Source organism: Sodiomyces alkalinus (assembly GCF_003711515.1).
Source record: "Sodiomyces alkalinus F11 unplaced genomic scaffold SODALscaffold_1, whole genome shotgun sequence".
NCBI classification, from domain to species: Eukaryota; Fungi; Ascomycota; class Sordariomycetes; order Glomerellales; family Plectosphaerellaceae; genus Sodiomyces; species Sodiomyces alkalinus.
The window spans coordinates 3,320,871-3,336,743 of NW_021167079.1; the positions used below are offsets into that span (position 1 = coordinate 3,320,871).

Here is a 15,873-nt window from a genome sequence, read left to right on the forward strand (position 1 = left end):
GCGTAGAGCGGGCGAGACGATAATAGAGCGGGGAACTTATAGTAGAAGGCTAAGGGGTAGCCGGCCCTTTACCCTTATAGGTGGTGGTACCGGCTCCTCCTTTAGTAATAAAGTTCTTATTACTAGGTATCTAAAAGGGTAGGGGAGTTAGATTAAGGCGGTTATTACGGGGGCGGAGCGGGGGCGGCGCGGGGATAGTATAACCCGGGACCCTATTAGATCCCCTACTATATAGCCGAACGGTACTAGGGTATCCTATACGGGCATTCTAGGGCCGTACTTATACTATACCGACCACGTAAAACTTACCTTAAGAATAATGGCTTAAAGGAGGAAAAGAGGAAAGGAGGAAAAGAGGAAAGGAGGAAAAGAGAGGAAAAGAGGGAGGTTTATAAGAAAAGGGAGCGGTAGATTAGCCCTACGAGTCACTATACTTTCTAGGGAATAGTAGTTATGCCTGGCCTATACTATAGCGCTTACCCCGGAGAGCCTACGTAGCGCGAGTAAGGGGGGTATATAACTAAATAAAGGCCGCTATAAATAGCAGGTATATAAAGGAGGTTTTAGAATAAATAATAAATAAAGGAAGGAGTAGGGGGGGGGGGGGGGGGTAGGCGCGCCCCCCTATAGAAGGGAGGGAGGGTATAAAGGGTGCCGCGGCGAGGTGAGAACCTCGCCGGATCCGGAATAACGGAATAAAGGAAAAGACGGCGGCGAGTAACCGTGGCGATAACGCACCGAGGGCGTATACGACCCGACACGGCACCTACTAAACTAACTAGCTAACCCTTATTAGCTATTAGCCCGGAGGTAAGATCCGTTTTTCGAATAGCGATAACAACGGGGCCGCGGAGCGATACCGTAGCGGCCACGTATAATAGAACTACTTATATAATAAGAGCGTAGGGGTTTTTATCTATTAACGGTTTCCCCTTGAAAATTAGAGAAGGACTATTACCTAGGTAGCTAGCCTAGCTTAGCTAAGCGAGAGTAGAGTAATAAAAAATAATAATAATAATAGATTAATAATAACTATAGCTATATTATAATAATTAGTAGACTATTAACCTTATTAATAAGAAGGTATAATGCCTATAAATACGGCTACGGTATATTAATATTTATAACTAATAAGCGTGCTAGTTAGCATAGTAAGGCCTTTTTAAGGTTATATACGTTAATACGAATAATATAATCGCGGACGGTTTAACGAAGGTTTTACCGGAAGTAGGGATTAAAAGATTATAATATTATTATTTATTACGCTATTCTCGCTTAGCTAACCTAGGCTAGCCACCTAGGTAATAGTCCTTCTCTAATTCTCGAGGGGAAACCGTTAATAGATAAAAACCCCTACGCTCTTATTATATAAGTAGTTCTATCGTGCGTGGCCGCTACGGTATCGCTCCGCGGCCACGTTTTTATCGCTATTCGAAAACCGGATCTTACCTCCGCGCTAGTAGCTAATAAGGGTTAGCTAGTTAGTTTAGTAGGTGCCGTGTCGGGTCGTATACGCCCTCGGTGCGTTATCGCCACGGTTACTCGCCGCCGTCTTTTCCTTTATTCCGTTATTCCGGATCCGGCGAGGTTCTCACCTCGCCGCGGCACCCTTTATACCCTCCCTCCCTTCTATAGGGGGGCGCGCCTACCCCCTCCCCCCCCCCCTACTCCTTCCTTTATTTATTATTTATTCTAAAACCTCCTTTATATACCTGCTATTTATAGCGGCCTTTATTTAGTTATATACCCCCCTTACTCGCGCTATATAGACTTTCTAGGGTAGGCGCTATAGTATAGGCCGGGCGTGGCTACCGTTCCCTAGAAGGTATAGTGACTCGTAGGGCTAATCTACCGCTCCCTTTTTCCTATAAACCTCCCTCTCTTCTTCTCTCTTTTCCTGCTTTCCTTTTTTCCCCTTTTAAGCTATCGTTTTTTAAGGTAAGCTTTTACGTAGTTAGTACGGTATAAGTATAGCCCTAGAACTCCTATTCAGGATCCCCTAATACTATTCGGCTATATAGTAAGGGATCTAACGGGGTCCTAGTTTATACTATCCCCGCGCTACCCCCGCTCCGCCCTAGTAACGCCCGCCTCGGTCTAACTCCCTTACCCCTTTAGATACCTAATAATAAAACCTCTATCGCTAAAGGGGGAGCCGGTGCCGGCGCCTATAAGGGTAAAGGGCCGGCTACTCCCTAGCCTTCTACTATAAGTTCCCCGCTCCGTTATCGTCGCGCCCGCTCTACGCCCCCGTTTTATATTCTAACCCGGTATAGGCCGCCCCTACCCTTACCGTCCGTTTATCGCCCTATACTTTATATATTATATCTCTAGTATAAGATTACTAGGCTACTCCTTACCAAAACCCCCCTAGTATATAGTCCTATTATATTCCCGCTACTCCTTTACTCCGTACTATATCTACTAACCCGACTTAGAAGCCGGCGCCCGCTACGTTAAATACGTTAACGGTAACTATAGTAGTAGCTACTACGCCCCGGTTTATCCCCGCTACGCCCCTATTACGCCCTTACTCCGCTAATCCTCCTATTAGGTCCCCCCCCCCTATAATAACTCCGCTACCGCCCTTATCGCCGCCGCCGCTGCCGCCCGCACCGCCCTAACGCTATTTATAGGTTTTCTCCTTTCTCCGTTATACCGTGTACGCTACGTTATCGTTATTAATCATATCGTAGAATATCCGTAAGTACCGCTAGGCCGCTACCCGCTAGACTTATACCCTCCGGGCGCACCGTGCCGCCCTTTGCCGGGCTAATAGTATTAGTATAGTCGCCGCCCCCGCCGCCGCGCCCCTATAGAGTTATAGTAGTAGCTACGCTCGTAACGGCGAGATATTAGAGCTTATCCTCGCCTACCTTATAAGTTGCCCCGCGCCTCCCCCGCGTTAACCCCGCCGCTAATATAAAGATTATAATAATAACTTAATTTAACGGATTAAAAGGATTATATCGAGTAGTTAAAGTAACTATATAAGGAGATTAAACGCGCTAAAGCCGTCGCCGTAATAATAATAAAGGCCCTTAAGGGCGTAGTAGATCTAATAGATATATATCCTATAAAGTAAATCCGGCTAATTAGGATCAAGGAACTAATTAATATAGAATTAAATTAAACGGTTACATAAGGCGGATTTAGATTCTTTTTATAAGGGTGTTTTCCCTTAACTATTAAGTTTATAATATAAATATTGAGAGCTTTTAGTTTAAACCGAAGCCTCTAATTAGTTAGTTAACCTAGGAAGACCCACCTTAATTAAGGGAGTATATCGTATAGGTATATAGACTACGATATAGTCCTTAGGGGATCTATACCTAACTAAGGGCTTCGGATCTTAGGGACCTCGGGTATTAGGATATAATAAGGGCGGATACCGGGAAAGACCGGATAGAATCCAAATAATATAGTACCTATAATAGAGTCTTCACCACCTAAATTAAGGGCATAAAAGACTTATACAGATATAACTCAATATAATACATATACACGAGATTTCTGCTCTATTAAGTTAATTATATATATGCTATTTCAATATACGATAGTTATGCTGTAATTAATGTGGTACATAAGAAACTAGTAGATTAATTGAAAAGAGAGATTATATCTGTGTGTTTGGGTACTTAATTGTATATATAAAATAGGTTAGTACTTACGTAGCTTATCATGCTTGGCGGGCCCCACCGTTTTACTAGCAAAATAGCCATCTGTACTGGCTCCCTAGTAGGGCCCTTAATGTACTACATAATACTCAATAGCTAATACGAGACAAATTGACATTCTAACGGTTTCCAAGTCAACAGCCAATCCATTCTACGTTACCCCCCCTAATCGATTGTCTCGCTGGGCTTGTTGAAGCTGATGTATCAGCCCGAGAACTCCAGTATCCTGGCCAAGAGACTCGATTCCACTGTTCTCTCGGCTCACGGTTTTGGAGGGTGAAGTCTGCCATACTGACTCTCCAAGCGTTGCCTCACACTCGAAGACACCTCCAGCTTCGTCTCCGTGGTGCTGGGTCTGCACTTGGACGTCGTTTCTACTTTCAGTTGCTTCCTCTACGATTCCCCTACCCGAGGAACCGCCAGGAAATGCCGCACGACTTCGAGCGGAATACATGGTATGACCATCGATACCTGCCGCATGTGGCTGGTGGTGTGGATCAAGAAGCACAGAGGCCATTGGAGACAACGTCATAGATGGTCCTGACCTTGGCACTCTGGCCAGTTGACCACGATCCCCCGTGACTCCCCGGGCACGTGGGCGTCTCTCCATTCCTGAGCCCTGAATGCCCGCCGAGAGCGTGGGAGGGTTGACTTCTGAGAACGCGGGCGGCGGGTGAAACTGTTGCCGTACGGCGGGAGGAACATGCCCTCCCGGTAAGCTCGTCTTGGGATTGACCATGTAGTTCTCCAGGAAGCCGTAGTACGAGGCGGCCATCTTCCCATGTTTCGCCGAGTAGTAATCTTCCCGCACATCCCCCTTATCTAACCGTTGCTTGCCTGCCCCGGAGCCTTGTTTGAAATCGAACTCGGCGAAAGAACAGACATAGCCGAGTCCGTCAACATGAATTGTAAATTCCCTGAAGAAATCAATGATTTGGTCGCTGCTTTTGGGCGCAGAAAAGAGAAGCACCATCGAGGCAAGGAATATGCCCGTGATTTCCTCCAGCAGAATCACCACCTTAAGCTTGTAGAGCTGCGAAAATTCCTGCTTCACATCAAAGCTATGAAGCTTGTCGTGCCAATGATCCGGCATGTAGTGGGTAAAGTCGAGAACAGCTTTGAGCGCGTACTCTGGATCGAAAACAGTAGTCTCTTCCGGTATCATACCCCGGGCCAGAGCCCACACAGTACCAAAGACGCCGATGTAAAAGAGGGCAGTTCGATCCTTGGTGATCTCAAAGCCGAGAAAAAGCTCGTTGTCGAGGAAGGAAGCGACTGTGAGGACAAAAACGATGGCACCCGACATAAGCATGACTGATCGAGCAAATTGCTCAGTGAGCCGTTTAGGGAACTGGTCAATGTAGCGGCTGGCAAATGGATATGACATGTTGACTCGCTCCTGAAAAAGATGAGGCAGTTCGTTGAATTCCCGAAATTTCCACCGAGCCAAGGCAGTGTATCGCCTGTCGCTCAAAGTCGCCGAATTCTTCCTGTATTCCTATTGCCAGTTTCAGCACATGTGTATACGGAGCCAAGCGAGAGACTTTGACAGACATTGTAGTAGTTCAGAAAATGAATAAAAGTTTGGTAGCCAATCCAGAAGGGAGTGCACAGAAGGTTGAGAATCCCCGCGGCAATGAATCGCTCACGCAACTTGCGGCTCAACAGGCTCCGGCGACTGGACTTGAGAAACTCCTGGTTTACCTGACCACTGCGATCAAAGACAAAGTCTATGATGCTGAAATAGATCCACCATTGAAGGGTTCCAGAGAAGAACTGGCGTTTTGGCATGAACGGTATTGGAAGAGTCATGTCCAAGATATCCTTGTTGATCATGGCGATGAAGTAATTGTCTTTCCGCATCAGCCGGCTAGCAATGTCCACAGCATCAAGCCGTTCCTTGGAGTGTGTGCGAAGCCACTGTCGTTGCACCGGCGTCATGTTAAGGGCAGTGCTTGGGTTCGCATCTCGAAGAGCCATGATTCGCGCAACCACATCTTGCCAAGAAACTGTCTGCATGTCCTGCTCGGGAATTTCGAGCAAATAAGTGTAGAAGTCTCGTATGTTCAGCAGGCGCCGCGTGTCGACTGTGAACTGAACCATCTTCCAGATGAAATAGAACACGAAGAGCCAGAGGCCGAGGTTCCAGTACCAGGACATGGCCTTAGTACATTGCGGAATTACGACATCCGACAACGCTTTGCTTCGAGGCACTAGACCATAATCTATGCATTGTGTCAAGAAAGTCAGGAATACTGCGAGGAAGGTCGATTGCCTGTGCCTTGATTAGAGGACGAGCACCTCTCATCGTTCATCTTGGGGGAAAAGGATCTATACGTACACCAGGTGCAAGACTCTTTCACAAATAATGCACCGGAAGCCACTGCCGAGGAAATATTCGTAAACGTCCTTCATAAAGAAGTCAAGGTTCGAAACGTTGGTCCATCTCCACAAGGCCTTTTCTCTCGCATGACTAGTGACTCCGCGACCAATATTATAAGATGCATTTGACTTGACGGAATGTAATGGAACGTCATGGTGCAAGCCCTGCTGAGCTTCTTGGGTTGGTTCCCAACGAGCACGAGACTTATGTGATAGGCGGCCAGGCAGAGTATCGTAATACTTTCCCGGGCGAAACTGCTTTTGTCCTATCGGTGCATTAGGCTGCTGTTCGTTGCCATGACGTTCAACCAACAGCGACGCCGGAACATCATTATCCCCATCGTTATCTTTATCTGGGTTCATCCAATTTGGGGCCCGGTTCACGCCATATGCTCCACGGTCATCTTCTTGTTGCGAGACTCCGCGAGTTGCTCTCGTTACGTTTGCTGTGACAGCAAAGGCAGTGTGGCTATTGTCGGAATCAAGGTGTTTGAGATGATCCAGGTCCTGGTCGTGGAATTCTTCGTTCCAGTTTTCTTCGTCTACCCTTGCGCCATACTCGCCGCCGGTGGGGGTATCGTTATCTCTCTGTCCCCTCAACTCCTCGTAAAAGGGCCTTGTTTCCGTCGGAGAGGATAAAAACCGAGAGTGGCCATTCGAAGTCATGGCAATTTGTCTGCGAGTGGCCCGAAATTCTGGGAGCACTTGGAAGGAGACCTGATGGTCATGACCGGGTAGCTAAAGCTTAATAGCACGAGGAACGGTAGCTGTGGCCGCGGCTTCGATGTTGAGGTCAACCTCGTCAGTGGAGGGCAGGTGGGATGTATTGGGAGTGATGGGTGGTCACCAGTTCCGTCCACATGCACGAGTCCTCCCCGTGTTGAGAGGTGAGCTTGGTACTGTCGCACGTCAAATAGCACTTATATAATTAACTTAGTAGAGCAGAAATCTCGTGTGTGTGTATTATGTTAAGTTATATCTGTGAGAGTCTCTTATGCCCTTAATTTAGGTGGTGAAGACTCTGTTATGGGTACTATATTATTTAGATCCTATCCGGTCTTTTCCGGTATCCGCCCCTATTATATCCGAAGCCCTTAGTTATAGCGTGGATCCCCCCTGGATCCCTTATAGACTATATCGTAGTCCGTGTGCCTATACGATACACCCTCTTAGTTAAGGTGGGTCTTCCTAGGTTAACTAACTAATCAGAGACTTCGGTTTAAACTAAATACTCTTAATATTTCTATCGTAAAATTATTAGTTACAGGAAAACGCCCTTATAAAAGGGATCTAAATTTGCCCTATTTAACCGTTTAATTTAAATCTATCTTAATTAGTTCCTCGATCCTGATTAGCCGGATTTACTTAATCGGATCTATATCTATCGGATCTACTACGCCCTTAGAAGCCCTTATCGTCGCTACCGCTTTAGCGTGTTCGATCTCTTCGTATAGTTAATTTAACTACTTAATATAATTCTTTTAATCCATTACTATAGTCTTTTAATCCCTACCTCCGGTAATACCTTTATTAAACTACCCGCAATTATATCCTTCGTGTTAACGTACATAACCTTAAAGAGGCCTTACTATATTAATTAGCGCGTTTACTAGTTAAAAATATCGATGTACCGTAGCCTTATTCGTAGGCGGTATACCTTCTTATTAACAAGGTTAATAGTCTACTAATTATCGTAGTATAGCTATAGTTATTATTAATCTAACCGAAGCTTTAGATTCTTTAATATCCGACTAACGAATAATATCTCCTTAGCGGCCTCTATAAGAGCAAGTAGTTCCGACTCTATTAACGATATCGTAACTATTAGTTACTTACCCGCTTTCTAGTTAATAGTACCACCGAAAAGCTTTATCGTATATTCTTATAAACTCTTATAGTCTGGATTATCCCTAAAGAACGCATCGTTTACGGTTAAGAAGAGTTTATCCCCGCTAAATTCCAGGTAATAGTGTCTTATATAGTATAGGAATAGTAGCACTTATTAAGCCCTCTTAAGGTGGTTAGAGGAGAGATTAACGTTATATTAGAAAAGCTTCGAATAGGTGAACGCGATATCAGGTCTTATCATAATAGCGGTATATAGGATAGAACCGATTATACCCTAATACTAACGGACCTCGGGAATCGACACGCGCGTGCTATCGCGTAGTATTAACGGTTCTATAGATAACCTTTAATGGTTTTCGGCAGAGGATATCTATATAGTATTTAACCGCGATCTTCTCTATATAGGAGAATTATAATAGCTATAACCTACGGGTGGCTCTATCCCTTAGAACCTTAATTCCTAGGAATTAAGGGATTTCTTCGCCTCTTAATAACCTATAGCTTCGCTTAAGGGCGGTCTTAAGATTATTAGTATTAGTCTTACGGTCTTTATAATATATAAGTCCGATATTATCGATATAGAAGAATAGGATTAAACCGTCACGGATTATAATATAGGGGTTATTAGGGATAGCCGTGAATCCTATCTTTTATAGCGTGCTGCTAAATTCCTCTTACTATAATAGTAGCGATACCCTTAATCCGAAGAGGGCTTTTCATAGTAATAGGACCTTACCTAGTATCTTATAGTCTTACGGTATCTTTATTAATACCTTTTCTTTAAGGCTAGCGTTAACGAACGCGTTAACGGCGTCGAACTACCTTATTTCTAGATTAAATTATACGGTAATCGCTATTAGTGTACGGAAGGACCGCGAGGCTACTATAGTGACGTAGTTATCTTTAGTCTCTAACCGTTTTTATTAATCCCCTCGCACTATAAGGCGTGCCTTACACTTAAGGAGGGTGCCCTCCGTATTACATTTATAGATATATACTTATCTATAATCGAGGACTTATTACTTATTAGCCTAATTACCGCCTACCTCCTACTAATAGCCTATTTATCGGTGCCCTTTAAGGTATTCCCCCTCGGCCTAGAACCACCGCTCCCGTAACGGGTAAAGGCGTATATCGCGGTAGTGGTTTAATATAGGCGGGAGATCCTCGCGGGTTATATACGACAGCGGCTAAGAGGTATAAGGGGAATCTATAGCACCGACGTCGCTATCGTTAATAGCTTACTTCCTCGTGCGCATAGGGGTATAAGTCCTTCTAGCGATAAAGAACGCCTTTTAGACGTTATCGTTCTACACCTTCTTAGTCTTATAGATACTTACGATAGTTCTCGTGATAGAGGAGCGCGCGGATAATAGGCGCGCGGCTAATAGGCGTACGGCTAATAGGTACCCCTTAAGGGTATCCGCGGCTGCCTATTAGTAGTTATCGTCTCCTTCTACCTTAACGCCCCGAACTACCGCTAATACTATAAGAAACGCGCGCGCAGGGTCTTCCGGGGATATTAAAGGCGTAGAAAACGGTTTAAACCTTATAGTAGTAAACCGTAGAGTATCCGTAGTAATAGCGGTATTCTCTCCCGTAGTAATAGCGGTGTTATCGCCTTTACCCGTAATAATAGCGGTAGTATAGTCTTCTCCTATAATAATAGTAGTATCTATAGCAATAGCAGTGCCCGTAGTAATAATGGTAGCCTCTCTTATAATAATAATAACGGTCTCGCCTTTATCCGTAATATTAGTAGTAGTATCGCTTTTACCCGTAGTAATAGCGGTAGCGTCGCTTTTACCCGTAATAATACCGGTAGCGTTAGAGTCTTCCGACTCAGGATCTAATACGTCTACGGCTATACCCCTTAATAATAGCCTATTCGCGGGTATAATATTATTAGATTAGGTGATATAGATAGATTATAGGCGTTCCCCGATTTCCTTGGCCGAAGCTATAGCTTATAGCGTTTTAATCCTGCCGTTAAGGGTCTTATCTTCATTAAAGATCACGTCTCTTATAGTGATAATATCCGTTAGGTATAGTAGCTATACGCAAAAGCTATTCAAGGAATAGTATCTAATATAATATCCGATCTATGCCTTCGGTTCTAGCCTTTATAGGCGGTTCCTTTTAGCCTAGGTATCGCGTGTTTTTCTAAAGACTTTATAGCCGTATACTTGTAAATATATAAGCTTAGAGTAACGGCCGCGTAGGCCTTTATATAGCGTCTTCTAGTCGTTAATATATCGTGGCGTTCTGTTATATAGATATATAGTAGTCTTAAAGATTTTAGGCTTGATAGACGTAGGCAGATTAGCCCTAATCCTTATAGCCCTCGCCCTCCATTTAATAATACCTTTAATCCATTCTACGACGCCATTTTAATCCTATAAATATAGTGTCGACGGCTAACCTTTTACCCCTTTAGTAGCGAGGAAAGTAATGATTTCTGGGTGCTGAAATATCTTAGAATCGTCCCGTGGGATACGTGGCTTAACGTCGAATTAGGGTTTAAGCAGGGTAAAAACGTCTCCTAACGTATAAAGGATAGAGCCTTAGTCTCTTTTCTGTAGATAGTAATTCTATACATAATCTGTGTATACGTCTATAACGAATATAATTAACTTATATAGGCCGCCCGCTAATAACTCCGCCTCTTTAAGATCGTGAAAATTAATAGCTAGGGCCTCTCCAGGCTTTAACAGGTAAAGGGATAATATCCGCCGGATCTACGTAAGTATTTATAATTACCTATACGCGTTATAGTCGGCGGTACACGGTTCTTTTATCTTACCCCCTAAATAGCGTTAACGATTCTTATAAGGGTATCGGTACTATAATAGCCGAGGTGTTCGTGCTACCGCTACGCTATAGTCTTCTACGGTTACCGCAGTTATCGCGATCTTTTATACGGGTTATCGCGGGGGTGCTAAGCCGAGACCGTAAACGCGGTAGCCGCTATAGCTTCCGCGCGTTTAATTATATACTAGCCGTGGATATCTAGTAGCTTATAGATAGGCCGGTTATTAGTAGAGCTGATAATAGTATTATTTACGGTATCCTAGCGGTAGCCTTATAGGCGTAGCTAGTGTTCCGAGACAATATTAGTAACGAACTCCTTATAATATACGACGTCACGGAGGCGTAATAGCCTTTTTATGCCTAATAGGGATTATATACGTAGCTTAATGTCTCCGTATCCGAGGATAGAAGCCTTATAAGTACTTACCTAAAAGGATAAGGATAAAGTATTAGTGGGTAGTCTAATGGCCGTAAAACGGCCTTAATTATTAAAGACGTAGATCGATAATCCTAAGTCTAGGATCGCGTAGTATAGTAGTGCTTTAGCTTAGTTAATAAAGAGGGACGCTCTCTATTATAATCTTAATGTGTTATCGTATAAAGGCGCGCTACCCCCCTTTCTTAGGAGAGGTAGACGCCTAGCTGTATACTCACGGTAACGGAAAGGTTTTTTAGAACTATACTTACGGGTAGCCTAGTAACCCCCTGATTTTATAGTTACGGTATAGTAGTTATAATAGGCGTAGTATTATAGAGTTAATCTTCCTAGACTTCCTTTATCTTATTAGCGGTAATAGCTTCTAAGGCTTCCCGCCTTTCCTGTATTGCGGTGTCTATACGGCTTTTAAAACTATAGTTATGTATCTTCTTTTCTATAACCTTTATAATATCTTCGCGGCTATATTAGGTATAAGGGTATATATCTGGCCTCATATACTAATAGGCGGAGGTGGTATAGATATTCTTATATATCATATAGAGCCTCTTTATTATAGGAGGGATAGCCTTTACGGACGTGTTACTATAAGGACGCTTCTTATTATCTTTATTATTAGTAGTATCCTTAGTATCGGGGAGGTTCTTAAGGGTATTAAAGGTGCCTCTCCCGACTCTAGGCTTTATAGCGGAGGATTATAGGCTCTTTATATTACTAAGAACCGCCCTTAAAGCCTTTACGAAATCGTTAATTATTAGTTTATTTTCCGTAATCTTATCGTAGTTATTTACTAGGTAGTTATTACTTTATTCCTGGGTAATAGGTCTAATAGCTTTTAACGCGTCTTCTATCTAATAGTTCGCGCTTTAATAGCTTTAAAACGCCTATATATTTATAATATATTATCGCAATTTTCTAGCTTAAAACCCAGCCGTCTATATCCTTAGGTATAGCCTTTATAGGCGTGGTATATTATCGATATAGAACTAAGGCTTCTTTATAGAGGTTTATAGGGGTTAGTCCTGCGTGCGCGTATAGGAGAGTAATCTAAGCCTATAGGTTATTTACGGTATTATCCTATAGCTAGGCGAGGAGGCTATATAATATAGTATAGATAGTCCTTTTAATATAGGAGCGTACCTTATTAAATTCGTTCTATTATACGTCATAGTCTGCTTTTTCCTCGCGGTATACGCGGCGATCTGATAGGTAGCGTGTACGCCCCTTTTCGGAGAGGTCGTTAATAAATGTGGGCGTCCTTGTCGGTGGTTCTTTTATTACGGCTATAGCCTTCCGGCGGCGGCCGTTTTCTTCCTACTAACGATTATAGCCGCCGTGGTAGCGGCCGTAGTAGCGGCGGCGTCCGTAGTATTAATAGCCTTATCGCCCTTTAGCGTGATAGTAGAAGACGTGATGGTCGTAGCCGTGGCCTCCTCCGCGTTTAGGTCCACGATAAGGGCTTTATACTTACGAATATTAGGTTATATAGGTATAGGGAGAAGGTAGGCGTTAGCCTCCTTATCGCTTAGCTTTAGATTAAGGTAGTTATCCTAGTAGAAGGTAGATTTACCGTGTACAGCGCGCTCCTATACTACCTAATCCCTCTAGTTAATAAGGGTAGTAGCGGCCGCCTTCTATTCGGCGCTAGATACGTTAGAAGATATTGTTATTAGCTTATTATTTATCGGTTAGTTAATTAATAGGTAGGTTAATTAATCTTTTAATTACTCTGATTAGGTTAATAGTAGTTATTTAAGAGTGCCTATATAGACGTGATTGCTTTTATAGTGGAATAGGGGTAGCCTTATTAATATTTATCGTTTAGGCGTTATAAACCGGGCTTATAACTATCGTATATTAAATAGCACTTATATAATTGACTTAGTAAAGTAGAAATCTTATGTATATATATTATATTAAGTTATATCTATAAGAGTCTTTTATGCCCTTAATTTAGGTAGTGAAGACTCTGTTATGGGTATTATATCATTTGGATCCTATCCGGTCTTTTCCGGTATCCGCCCCTGTTATATCCGAAGCCCTTAGTTATAGCGTGGATTCTCACTGGATCTCTTATAGACCACGTCGTGGTCCGTGTGCCTATACGACAGGTACGGCAAATCACAGGGGCACTATAACAACTTAAGAAAAACCAAAAAAAATTAGTAGATACACACTATAAGAATTAGTAAACACACCCGTACGCTATAATACAGTTCCGTATAATTATATACGCTAATAGCAAAGGCGGTATATATACCGGCAGAATAAACCAATGAATTATAAGGAATTCTTTTTACTACTATAACTATAACGCTATAGCCTAACCTAATCTTATTTTTACTCCTTAGATAACTATAGGCTAGTAAATAACCCCCTACCCACGGCTCCCCGTAGTCTAAATCTATAAATTCTAGTACTAGGGCGTAATGCTATAGCGTAAGAGGGCTCTTAGAACTAAGTTTTAGTATCGCTACTACGCCGTATAAGGAAAAGTATCGCAGAATAGTTCTAGATACAGGCTAACGTATACTATGATAGACGTATAATCGTGAATATCTTTATACATATAATAATATAAGTAAGTATCCCCTGGTATAAGATAGCGTCCGAGGAAGACTATAAATAGCCTTAGAGTATCGGCTTATAGGTTCTGCCGGCTACGTCCGAGACTTAGCCTAAAAATACGCTTAATTCTCCCCTCCTTAACACGTTTATTCTTAATCGTATATATCTATACACGCTTTTCTATAATAGTATACTGACTATTCGATATACAGAACTATAAATAAACTACGCTAATACTGTGTTATAGTACGTAAATAAAAATAAGCCCGATATATATCCCTATATCTATATATATTACTATATACTAATAAATACATAGATTAAGCGCGGTATTATTATACGCTATAAGTACTAGAAAGGCGTAGTGGCTAAATATCCTAATTTTAATATAAAGCTGTTATAAGCCTTTTCGGGTGTATTTATATAGATATATAGCGACGAAAAATAAGGGAGCTATCCTTACGATAAATACGCTATAGGAAAAGGAATACTCGTATCCTATACTATACTTAAGAGTTTCGGTAAAGGCAAGTATATCGGACTATTAGTAAACCGCTACCACCGTATTTTATATAGCATAGATTCTATAGGTGTCTACTCGGATTATACTCTTCGCAATCCGACCCATTACGTAATCGAAAAGACTATAGTCTATTTGATAGGATCTAGTATATTAGCGTGTGAATTCGGAGTGCCCGTCTTCCGCCCCCTCCTATTCCGTCTTCCGGGTCGACTTAAACTCTTTTTAGGTAAAATAATCCACTACTTCCCTACCACCCGAAATTAGGTGCGTTTTATAGATCTCTCGAAGTACCTAAACATCCGAGAAATCAAAACACTAGGTATTACCACCACTTTTACTATATTAGATAGAGGCTCCAGGATATCGGGGCGTGACTTCGAGACCTTTTCGGGTATAGATCGGGTATAGTCTTAGCAAGTACTAACGACTCTAAATAGCCCTAACTCGGCTATATAAATAGTTATAGATTCTTCCTATAAGGGAATCTTTCTCTTCTATAGAAGAATACGACTATAATTCCGGTACTGATATTCGTGTTCTGATAGTTATAAGCCCGGCGCTCTAAAAAATAACCCCATTTCGGTAGATCTAACGGTATCACTATTTCGACGCTTATTAAGATTTAGGGTTATTTAACGGTAACGTCCGCCTACTCTATAGTTATAGTATTATTCTGTTTATTATCTACCCTATACTATACCGTGCCGTGAAGCCTCCGAAGTCTATAATAGATATAAAGGAGCACCCTGCGTTAAAGATCCTTCGAAAGCCCGATAATTAGAAACTATAGATTAATAGCGTCCGAGTAATCACGACGTAATACGAAGTATAGTAGTATATTAACCCCGAAGTTCCGGACTAGGAACGCCTTAAATTAGTACGGCCTACCTTACCCGAAAAGGACTCTAATAACGAAGACTTTAACTTTTATCTATTCTAAATTAAAGAAAGCCAATACGATAAGGTATCTAATTCGATCGCGCGAGTTAATAACTACGTAATTAGTAGTATTAACCGTGACCTTTATTATTAGTTTAAATTCTACGTACACGTTAGCGAGAGGATTTAAGTCTTAAAGGAATAGATCGCACTATTTAATAAAGTGTAGAGGTACCTTATTAAGAAGAGGTAGGACGACTACCTATAAATAATAAAGAGGATACCCTATAAGTAATAGGTAAATGACTTCGTTAAGCTATACCGATTAGCGACTTAAATCTTTATACGGGATATTAAAGATCCGGAAAAGTAGCGCCGTGATTTCTTTTAAGTTATTCGGGGAATATTACCAGAATAGGGAGACCCTACCTTTATTCGGATCCACGACCTCGAAGAAAAGGACCGTTAGAGCCTAAAGCCTTAGCAAGAAAGTATAGTAGTTAGTTAAGGGTTTAAGAGCCTGAATGCCTATAATTAAAACCTATCTAAAGTAGCTTCTACACCGTGATATTTCTCGGAAAGGATAAAAAAGCGAAGATCCCGGGGGGCAGGGAGTCCCCTAGGGGGTGGGTCGATTTTATCTATAATTATATTAGGGCTAAAAGAAGCGATACCTATTATCGGCGTTAGTATATATACCCTAATATTAACGAGATATAAAGGAAGGATAGGTATAAACCGTTAAAGGA

The 15,873-nt window shown here is 42.2% G+C and overlaps 1 protein-coding gene across 1 annotated transcript; it reads right to left on the reverse strand.

Annotated features, from left to right (window-relative positions):
• Nucleotides 1-3,627: 3,627 nt before the first annotated feature.
• SODALDRAFT_288115 (APG9-domain-containing protein) lies at nt 3,628-6,992 on the reverse strand. The gene is made up of 3 exons (XM_028608588.1): nt 6,019-6,992; nt 5,232-5,952; nt 3,628-5,175 (listed from the first exon to the last, which is right to left on the reverse strand). The coding sequence occupies exons 1-3, from the start codon at nt 6,723-6,725 to the stop codon at nt 3,829-3,831; spliced, it is 2,775 nt and encodes a 924-aa protein (XP_028470499.1). The 5' UTR covers nt 6,726-6,992; the 3' UTR covers nt 3,628-3,828.
• Nucleotides 6,993-15,873: the final 8,881 nt, after the last annotated feature.